The sequence below is a fragment of the Cupressus sempervirens genome, chromosome 5 (assembly GCF_028749045.1).
Source record: "Cupressus sempervirens isolate cs-2001-9-10 chromosome 5, ASM2874904v1, whole genome shotgun sequence".
Lineage (NCBI taxonomy): Eukaryota > Viridiplantae > Streptophyta > Pinopsida > Cupressales > Cupressaceae > Cupressus > Cupressus sempervirens.
The window spans coordinates 349,706,804-349,717,604 of NC_143122.1; the positions used below are offsets into that span (position 1 = coordinate 349,706,804).

Consider the following 10,801-nt stretch of genomic DNA (forward strand, 5'->3'; position numbering starts at 1 on the left):
CTAACTGCCATTTTACTTCCCATGAATTCATGATGAATAACTAATTTCCTAAAATAACATTAAAATATCATCATAACAGTTAACTAGCATGTCAACTTCATATGAAATTATAACGATTAAACATCATACCATTTCAGATGATCGTAACTAATTTTATCTGTCAATTGACTTCACATGAAACCTCAACAGCTATATGAACATTTCAAATGGAGCTAAAAATTGGGATGTAACACACCTCAAGAATCATCAATGTTTTCTACATAGATTTCTCTAAATATAAGTATGGTATTTTTATTAAGTGTTATTTTATTTATAAATGTTTTAGGAATTATGTATTTATGGGTGTTATAATTTGTGCACAAAAAATCAATTTAAAATATAAAGAATGTTGAACCCATGCTTGTTCTAGAAAAAAACAATTAAAATTAGAAAGTATGCTGAGGCTTTTTTTTCTGTAGAAAGCTACTAGTGGATTGGGCAAACATTATATAAGTTGGAATGATTCTTTTGGCTTTAAGCACACATGCAAATATAAAAATGTAAAGAGAATGTATCATTTCTTGCATCTCACCAAAGTAGACAACATATACAGTAGAATTCAAACAGTATGGAGCTTATTTATGTTGTCTACTGTATGTAAGCCATCTGTAACTGCATTACTTCACATTTGTTTTGGTCTCCTTAGTCCTTATTCTTTCATTTTCTTTAACTACTTTTTGTTTTTAATCTCTGAAACCTAGCATGTTGTTATGATTTTGTTTTAGCCAATGCTAGACATTTGTTAGATTAGATAGTGCGGCAGAGTAAATCTGACCCTGCAAAAGGAAGACTATTATATTCCTTTGAGAGTTGGGCTCACAACACACAGATATCTCCAACTAGTGGAAATATCTTATTATAGATAAAGAAAAAGAAATGGGAAGACCAGACAACGGAGAGTCTTTGGTCCAATTCTGAGCATCTTGGTCAAGGATGCTGGCATAACAAATGGTTACCCTATGCAGTCTGAAACAAAAAAGTCTCGGCATGACCAAAAACTAGGGTTTGTACTTAAGATAATCTTCATGTGTTTGAATGCCTCCAATAAAGTTCCACACACACAAAGGAAAAATAGTTTGGGGCTGTTTAGAAACTTGCCTTAGTTAAGCCCTTGTTTTAGATAGATATATCAAAATATATATAGAAAAATGAATGATTTCATAGACAAGAGATGTGATAAATCTTAAGACGCTCAAAGACACAAGAGAGAGAAATATATTACCAGATAGGATTGAGAGATCCAAGAGACATGCATAGATTATTGTGGTAGTTCAAGAGTGTTGTAGCAAATGAAAGACTGTTGTAGTGAGATTGACAGGGAGAGCGAGAAAAAAACTATGAAGTGTCAAGAGTTTGCAAGACAGCATCCAAGAAAGAGACCAAGAGAGATTTTCCAAGAGCCTGAATGAAGCAATAAGATCCATCTAAAAAGAGATGAAAGGAAGGAAAAAAGAGGCTTTCACACCGTTCTAGAAAATTCTGAGCTGTTTCGTCCGACTAGGCAGATGATAAGTTGAAATCATGCTTAGGACTGACATTTGAATGTTGGGATGTCGGTGGACAAATGTGTAGTGTGTGGATGCCATGCAGCGCACTAGTGTCTATGCAAATCATGCTTGAAGTGACAGGTGGCAAAGGAAACGCATGGATAATGCCAAATTGAGGCAGGAAGATAGCTGCTGATAAGTAACTTTGAGCACCCAGAGAGGGAAAAGGTTGATGCAAGGGATGAAATGCACCTACACAAATATTAGGGGATTGAACACCAAAGTGCCTACAAAAGTCTAGTCAAAAATGCAAATAGGGTGTGCACTTTTTGATTCTACAGATTGATCACTATTAAGAAATGGAGTTAATCTGCAAATATGAAATATATTTTAAGCCTTCCTTGTCTGTAGTTTAATGATTTAATAATTTTCTGTTCAATAAGGCAATAATTCAATTATGTAGGGCTCTATACTATTGCATCCGGTCAAGTGATTTTTCGTTCTTGTAAGTTACTATGAGTAGTTTTTGCTTACCCAACCTGGATTTCCAACAGATGCAATCTTTTACTTTTCTAAATTATGCCTTTTTCTATTCTGTTCCCCTGTTCTTATTACATGCCATGCTGTCTTCTCAGTAAATGTTTCTCGGTATCTGCCATATCAGAGTTCCTCTCATACATTCATCGATTCCTTCATCAAAATATATCTTTCCTTCTTTTGCAAATGCATTTTCTAAGCAAGTTTTCTGCCCTGTGTATACTTCATCTTAGCTTCTTGTAATGGTAGCTTCTTGTAGAGTAGAAGTATATTTGGATAACCATACAAAAGCCCTGTGCACCTGCCCTCCACTTTTGTTTGCATTGGATTCGCCATTACACCATCTCTGATTTTGTATTTTATTCATCCTGCAAGTAAGACTAAATGAAAAACAAGGGTATAAATGACACATGAATGCAGATAGGAGTTGTGGTATTGTAGGATGTACTAATCTCGACTTTCTCACGGTATCAAATGATTTTATAAGTTTCATGCAAAATATTTCTTTTAAATTGAATATCCGCTTTAAATTATATGAAATAGTGGGATGTTTTGATATAATGTTGCTGAAATAGATTTAACTTGACCCCTTCTTATAGTTTTTGCCGAATCACTCTTTGAGGCTAATGAAATTAATAAATTATAGAAAAACATCTAGTGAAGACCGTCACCTAAGACCTTATGTGAAACTCAAGGAAAGCGTCTGAGACTCGAGATTAATCATGAATTGCACTTGTGAAGCCACACACGGTAGTGGAATGGCTGGGCAGGAGATTGGAAAGGCGGTGTTGAGTGAAAGGAGAATATTCTGCTAAGAGAAACAATTGGCAGTTTGGTTGCACAACAACAATTGTGACTCATCCAATGATTATTTTGCGGTCCCTTATCATGTTCAAAGATGTGAAATAGGAAATCCTATGTTGGAAAGGTAGTTATCTAATGTAAATTTTAACTGTCATCCAAAAGGCCTCATATGATCATGTATTGCCAAATTTGCAGGTGTATTGGAACATTTTTTTTGGGGGTTCTAATTATTTTCACTAGATTTTGAGTTTCGTTTTTATCTGCCTGACAGATTTCAAATTTAATTTTCAAACAATTGTTTTTTTTAATTTGTCTTCTTTTTCTTTGCAGGTTTCAAGAAACTTCAATCTCTGGAGTTATGTGGTGGAGGGATAACTGATGTAGGAGTCAGAAATATGAAAGATCTAACAACATTGACATCTTTAAACTTATCCCAAAACTCCCACCTCACAGATGCTGCACTAGAATTTATTTCAGGTCCCTCTTTTCTGCCCTTTTATTGAGAGAAACATTTGCATCCATTTTTAGTCAGTTCTCTATCAAGAATGTGTACAAGTAAATAGCTGTTACCTTTTTTTTCAGACTAGGCTGTGTGTTTCTTTGCCTTAAGAATATAGCATAATAATTCTTATTATCCATTTTCAACTTGCATATGATTGGCCCTACCTTGTTTCTATTTGTTGGAATCTAATAAACTAGTGTGGAGTCTGTACGTGTACAAGCTTTCTGTCTTGCATTAGCATTCTATATGGGTTATATCTAATTAACTTTAAATTGCAGGAATGACAGCACTTGTGTCATTGAACATTTCCAATTCGCGTGTAACAAATGCAGGACTTCAGCATCTCAGACCTCTAAAAAATTTGACCACTCTATCTTTACATGCTTGCAAGGTTACTTTACCAGAAATTAGGAGGCTGCAAGCAACTTCTCTTCCAAATCTGTGTCTTCGTGATGAATAAATTTATCGAGGTTGGAGGCAACATTTGAGATTAAACGGAAGCTTCTATAAATAGGTTGATTATTATTCACAAACTGCATACAAGTCTGTAAATAAGATGAAAAGGTTCTGAAGCTTGAACAATTTGGCTTTAGCTTTGTCCATGACACTTTATTGCAAAAAGGAGGAGGATGTTGTATATACTAGCCCATTATGTGGTGACCCCTTGCTTTGCATGATTTGTCAAATGTATATATAGTATTATATTCCCTGGGATTTGTATGGTACGTTTTCCCACCTAAACATGCCTCAATCACATTATGGCTTGCAAGTTGCAAGGAATTGTTAATATTATTGTAGACCTTGCATAGTTTGTAGCTGCTTGTATCTATTATCTGTTCTGTTTAGATCAGGTTATAATATACAATATATAACCATTTTATTCTGAGATTGGATGATTAATGTCCTTTTCTATTTGCACTCTTACTGAAATCTGGATATATGATCCTTAACAGACTATTGATTTGTATTTTGTAAGTGATGTGGCTTTTGAAGTTCTTTGAAATTTCTAGCTTTAAAGCTGTTGATGTTCTTAAATGCCCAACTGGACTCCTAATGTTTAGCAGCAGCACAATATGGTAGAAGCTTTCCAAAGAAATTGTATAAACACCGGTTGGTGATTTACCAAGATCACTCAAAAAAATTTAAGAAGCTATATAGAAGTCCTCTTGCATTTAGGACAGACGAGGATATATTGCAAGGAACTTTTCTGATTGTTGATTCGTTTGCAAATTTATGATAGGAATATTAGTTTGTTGATAGTGTGCTCCCATTTGCTTTAATAATATTTTTCTAGCTCATGGTTGTTACACCTTCATGCATCCAGAGGCAGGTCCCATAATAGGTTCGGGTAGTCCCGTCATTTACTTTAGAGCAGCAGCGGTTTGTCCAAGAAGTTATATTCATTTGTTATGGTATTCTCATAGTACTAAATAAATTTTCAGCATTCAGTTGTTGAGGAGATGTTTCGAGCATATGCAATTTTCACTCAATGAGTTAATTGTCTTCATAGCTGTAACATTATTTAGTAATATGTGACCTCATGAGACCCATGCACACTCATGAGTGACGATGAAAGTGTATTGAAATGGGAATCTTGAAGCCCATAAGTTGCTATTTTTTTGTTCATTATATCTAGTATGCAGCCTTGTTTTCTACTTTGTGATCACCATCAAGGTTAATTTAAAATTGTTGGAGACAATTTTCAGAGTTCAATGACTGTGTCAGGATATAATAACATTTGTATTTGAGTTTGTTGACGACATCATCAAAATTCATCTTCTACAGTCGTCATGTTTTATATGATAGTTAAAGCTTGGACTACAGAAGATTTTGCATTACGAGCAAGATGAGCATGCATTTCTAAACAGGCAGGGAATTGAGTTGCAGGCACTAGTTGCATAATTTTGTTAATACGTGCTTGGAGTCTTATTGTCTGTACATTGAGCACTTGTGTTAGAAATGTCCAACAACCGAAACTTTGATCTGCGACTTTTGAGGTGAAACATCTGAGAATAAGTTGTCAATTTGCCTATTGCATCTCAGAGGAAACGATATCGTTATTGATAGAGCTTGAGTTCACTCAACTCCAAGGTTATTCCAATTTTTTGAGAACTGTTTGAAGGCCATGGAATCCATTTTCCTATTGCATCTCAGAGGAAACAATATCGTTATTGATAGAGCTTGAGTTCACTCAACTCCAAGGTTATTCCAATTTTTTGAAAACTATTTTAAGGCCGTGGAATCCAGAAGTGTAGATCTTTTTTCAAATGTGAAATTTGTGACTAGGTATAGAAGCAATTTGTGAGAGTACATTAAGAGAAATAGGTGAGACATTATTGTCTGCAAATAGAGCTTGGATATCATACACGAGTAAATGTTGTTGCTTGATGGAGATTGCTAAAGGAGTTTATTCGGGTTCTTTGGTCAAGACCGGGCTAGGATATGAAGGGGTACAACCTTGCCTATTTACTGCTTCACTCACTTGCGGTATATGGATTTTATTATCCGTGATATTTTGGTATATATCTAAGGTGAGAACTTTTTTTCAGATATTTAATGCTTGTGAGTTCTCCAGATGCCTGGATATGATAATAGCTTATGAACGTGCATAAGAACAATGAGATTGTGATGTCTTGTGAAGTCAAAATTCAGATGTGTTTGGTGGTCCCCTTATTGTTATAATGGAAAGCATTTATGTGACTAACGAAATTAATTTAATAATTTGAGATATCTAATACAGGTTTACTGATTATGGAGAATTTTCGTTTTATATCAGTGAAGAAAAAGGCAAATGCTCTTTTGACTGGTTCCATTTGGTCTTTTATTGTCTTGTACCAAAATTTAAAATGCTATTCATTGGAAGTTCCAACATAGTACGTATTTTAAAACTTTCCAATGAAGTCAATAAAGTGCTTAGATCAAATGCAAAATCATTCCAAGTGAATAGAAATGTTGGGTTGGGTGTTAATGAGACCAACGAGGCTTTCAGCGAGTTACCACAAGGTAGCATCAACTAGTGGAGTGGAGAAGATAAACAAGAAATTGGGGTAAGCTTATAATCAACAATATGGAATCATGTTAGAAGATTGATTATGTATCTGGATTGAGCAATTGTGATCCTATAAGAGCACTATGTGATCTTGATTTTGAGAATGTAATTCAATAACCCCAATTTATCATGGCAAATCCATCTTGCTAAACATCTTTAACTTTAGTGACAATGGATGAGATGCTCCTTGTAACCCTCAAACCATCAGATTAGAGAGCCAAAAAAGAAGTGATGTCATAAATTGTAGACATTTGCATATGAGTATCATTATGACAACCTTAGTGAGAGGAGTTTGTCTCAGACATACCAAGTCCCTAAGGACCTCTTTTGACGCTCTAGAGAGGTTCTTGAAACCATCAAGCTAGTGAGGAATTTTTAAGGAATCCTTATGTATCCTTTCGAAGATCATCAAAAAGAGATTTTTCTCCATACAATGGATGAGCCAACCATTAATTGCAACAATGATAAGAGTTACTTGAATGGGGTCGATTTAATAGCAAGGTACTCATGTAAATAATCACTACAACCTTGTGAGAAACCTTTGACCACTAGTTGTCCCTCATTACCCTAATTTAATTTTCGTCTTCGACAAAGTGGAGCAAGTTCCAATGTCTAGTTTTGTGCCAAAGGGTTATATTCTTCTTTCAAAGTACTACCACATTCAAGAACACTTGATGCCTTGTGAAACAATTATGGATTTGAAATTGTGGCGATAGAGGCATGAGGAAGATCCTTATGTTGTGACCCAATCTTCCAAATATATAAAGGATCTTCAATAATAGGGGTTGTGTGTTGTAATATTTGTTAAGCCTAGCTTGACTTAAATGATGAAGAGGGTGTTGAAGAACATGTGAATTTTGTATGGTTTTGTGTTCATAAGTCGAGACCGAAATGTAAATCTTGATGGACTTAGGTTTCTTGGGTTGTTTGCCCTCTTGTAGGGAACTTGGGTGTGTCCCTCTAGTTTGTCGAGTGGTTTTCCACAGTTGTGTTATGGTCCTCATTGTTATATCTTTCTTCTCCTTTTGTACAAGGTTTTAGGTCCTTTCAAAGCCGGTTTTTACTTAATCAAAACATGTGAATTTTGTATGTCGAACCAATTTAAGGGGAGGTGATATATCAACCTTGGGGAGTTGGTGAGAGTGCAAGGAAGGTTCTCCTTGTTGCTATCATGGATTCCATATTGTAAGGAGAAATGGAGAGGATAAGTTGGGAGAGTTCTCAAAGTGTACATTGCTTTCAATGAAGAGATTGTGTATCTAGCTCTATGAGCTTGTATCCCTTGGCACTATTTGGATATTGAACAAAGATCCAAGGCCAACTCTTCCTTCATGAAGTTCCAAAATTTTGTGGAGGGATGTGAGCTTCAGCAAACTTTCCAAAAGATCTTTAGTGTGGCACCACAAGATTCTTACTACACCAAATTTAGACAATGAAGACTTTCAAGGCCTTATGTGAACCCTTATATTAGATGTGAGTGACATGTTTGATTGCTTCAACTTGGTATTAGGGGCAAGTGACTGTGCATGACGCTTAGCCATCTCTTTAAAAGATAGGCACGTAGATTATGCAACATCATTTTGTTTTGATGTGCATGCTATTGGAGCCTGAATATTAATACCTTTAAGGGTACAGAATTTCTCTACATGGTGTTTCAAATATTCTTTGCGAAAGTGTGAAGGACCTTGTCATGCTTTTCATTTTTTTCTCATGAGCCTTAAATTTATTAAGTACATCATTGTCTACTAAATTAAGAAGATTGACACAAATTTGGAAGACTTGTTAATGAAGGTGACTAGATGGGGGGCTTTACTAAATGACAAGGATGGAATGGTCTTGTTGAAAGTAAATCAGATTAAAGATTTATAGAGCCTTCTAAACCTTTCCTAAGTCAAATTATTCCTCAGATCAATGGAGGTCTTATAACCATATCTTGTATGCCAAGTTGTTGAGGATCATGGTAATTGGAATAGCCAAATTGCTCGTGTTGTAATTCACTTATAATCTTGAATGGTTGAGAAAGGTAAGAGCATTGAGCACAAAATGATAGAAAACACCAAATTGAGAATGATGGTTGACCTTATTTCAAAGTGGGAATTATCTTTAAGATCATTGTTGATTAAAAAAATATAGAGCAAATTAATTTTTCTTGTCGTTCGTAAGATGAATGATTGATTTGACAAATGAAGATAAGCTTCGCAAACAAGTTAGGCACGTAAAGAACATCCTCAAATGTATGATTGTCACAAGCAATTGCACGTATAGACATCTTTAAGAGAATCATCCCCAATGGATACACGAGACAAAGACTAAGGCACTAATGAGGAAAATTATTGTGTTAGATCCTATATAGCAAACAACACCCAAGTCAATAATCCACCAATCAACAAAATATTTTAAGGTAAAACATGGGGTTACTTTTATCAATTTAGGAGAGAATTAAATATGTGAATCACTGGTTTGACACTTTTGTCCCTATGATCGACTGGCCACCAAATGCAATACTTGGATACATTTTTGGTCCTTGAAGAGTAGCTTTTGTTGTTTGTGCATCAATATTTCCAAAATAACTAGCATAGTATATGTTTCTTTTCATAGCCTACAAGTGTGAGACTATGAATGAAGGCAACATATTTTGGATCAAGTTCATTTAATAAAATATTCTTGCCATTCTCTTCTCTTATTCTTTTGCCTTAATGATGGATGACAACAATTGATTTGAATTGTTCGCATAAAAAAATCAGTCTTAAACTAGAAGCGATGCAATTTGATAATTAACTAAATGTATGTTTTTCAATACGATAATCTTTGAGTTGTGCTCTAACTTATTTAACATTATTGAGATCTCAACTTATAAGAACATGGCTAATCTTAATAGCCTCAAACCTCCTCCTCTTTACCATATAATATTTGAAGTTTTTCCCATGCTTCTTTAGTGTTGTCCATGAATGTAAACAAAGCAATAGATCAAGAGAAGCAAAGGTATGCAAACTTTAAAAAAAATGGTTCAAGTAAGCAACTCATCTTACCCTTCCTTTTGATGTCTTTGGCTTATTTTAATGTGTAAGAAGAATATTTTGAAGTCATTAAAGAATCTTGTGCATTTTGTTTCCATGACGTAGACTATTATGAAGCTTATTAATGAAAACTCACTAATACATTTGCCCTTCATTTTTTACGATAGGCCATTTTGGCTTGTGATTTTCACTTTTTTCTTTGTTTATATCTTGAAAAGGTCAAAATTTCGACGTCACTTAAGTTTACTGTCAAATTTTTGACTTCACTTAAACTTATTGTCGAAATTTCGATGAAATCAAGTTATAAAAAAAAAGTGAAACTCACTTCATTTTGTTTTAGTTGGATCGCAGGCAGAAGGAAGGGATTGAGTTGCATGTGTCTGAATAGTGTTAAGTCCTTATTTTTGTTGTTAATTGCCCAATGTGTTGCATGAATGTGTGTTGGTAGTAATGGTAGGAAGTCGGTGAATGCAAAACTAGGGTCACAAGATCGGAACAGAATGCAAACATAGCTAAGATCGATTAAGGATTATTTGGGTTGCCTACTACATAATTGATAGAAGACCCTTCCTTTTCCTTTTCTTTTTCTTCCTTCTCCAGTGAAAAAGATCATTACAGAGACATAGATGACAAAGGCACAACAAAAGACAAAATATATATTCACTCCTAAATCCTAAATTAATGAATGAAAAGAAAAACTAGTGGGGGCATTAATCATCAAATCCATCAAATCCCAACTATTTCTCATTAAATCCCACCTAGCTTTATAAATTAAAACCCCACAAATCAGTATCAACGGATATACTCAATGAATATCTGAATGGCCTTCCAAACTTTTAAATTCTTTTGTATTGATTTTCGTGTGTGCCCTAGTGTTGTGCTCATATCATTGACATGGGAGAAAAGGATGTTGTAAAACTAGGAAGAATTTTGACATCCATTTGGAATTTAAATTTTGTTTATATTTATTTCAGCCCCTTTCTATGCCATTGGAATGATAAGATTTTGAAAATTTCCCCTTGGAACCAAGATTCGAGAGGCCTCCCCAATTCTCACATAGATATGGAGTAGTCTAAGAAGTAGATTTACTACTAGATTGACATAGTTTTTGGTATTAGTTTTAAATACTTGGGATTAAATATTGTAATTTATTTTCTTTATTAGTATTTTAGACCATACTTCTTAATATTTTCTTGATTTTCTTGTTGCCTATGAATGGCCTTGTAGATTGTAAGTTAGATGATTAAGTTGAGATGAAATGGGGTTTTAACAATATATTTCTTTGCAAGGAGACAAAATCGGTGAATTAGAACAAAAATGCATTAAATAAGAGTATCAAAGGATCTAGTATGAAGATTGTCCTATT

At 34.5% G+C, this 10,801-nt stretch overlaps 1 protein-coding gene across 4 annotated transcripts in view; it reads left to right on the plus strand.

Moving 5' to 3' along the window:
* LOC149556149 (Leucine-rich repeat family protein) overlaps positions 1-4,255 on the plus strand; it is a 177,644-nt gene extending 173,389 nt beyond the window's left edge. For all 4 annotated transcript variants that reach the window (XM_089830279.1, XM_089830280.1, XM_089830278.1 and 1 more), the window contains 2 exons: positions 3,198-3,344; positions 3,648-4,255. In XM_089830279.1, coding sequence (XP_089686405.1) covers positions 3,198-3,344; positions 3,648-3,829 — 329 coding nt within the window. In that variant the 3' untranslated portion in view covers positions 3,830-4,255. The remainder of the gene's footprint in view (positions 1-3,197; positions 3,345-3,647) is intronic.
* The last annotated feature ends 6,546 nt before the right edge of the window (positions 4,256-10,801 follow it).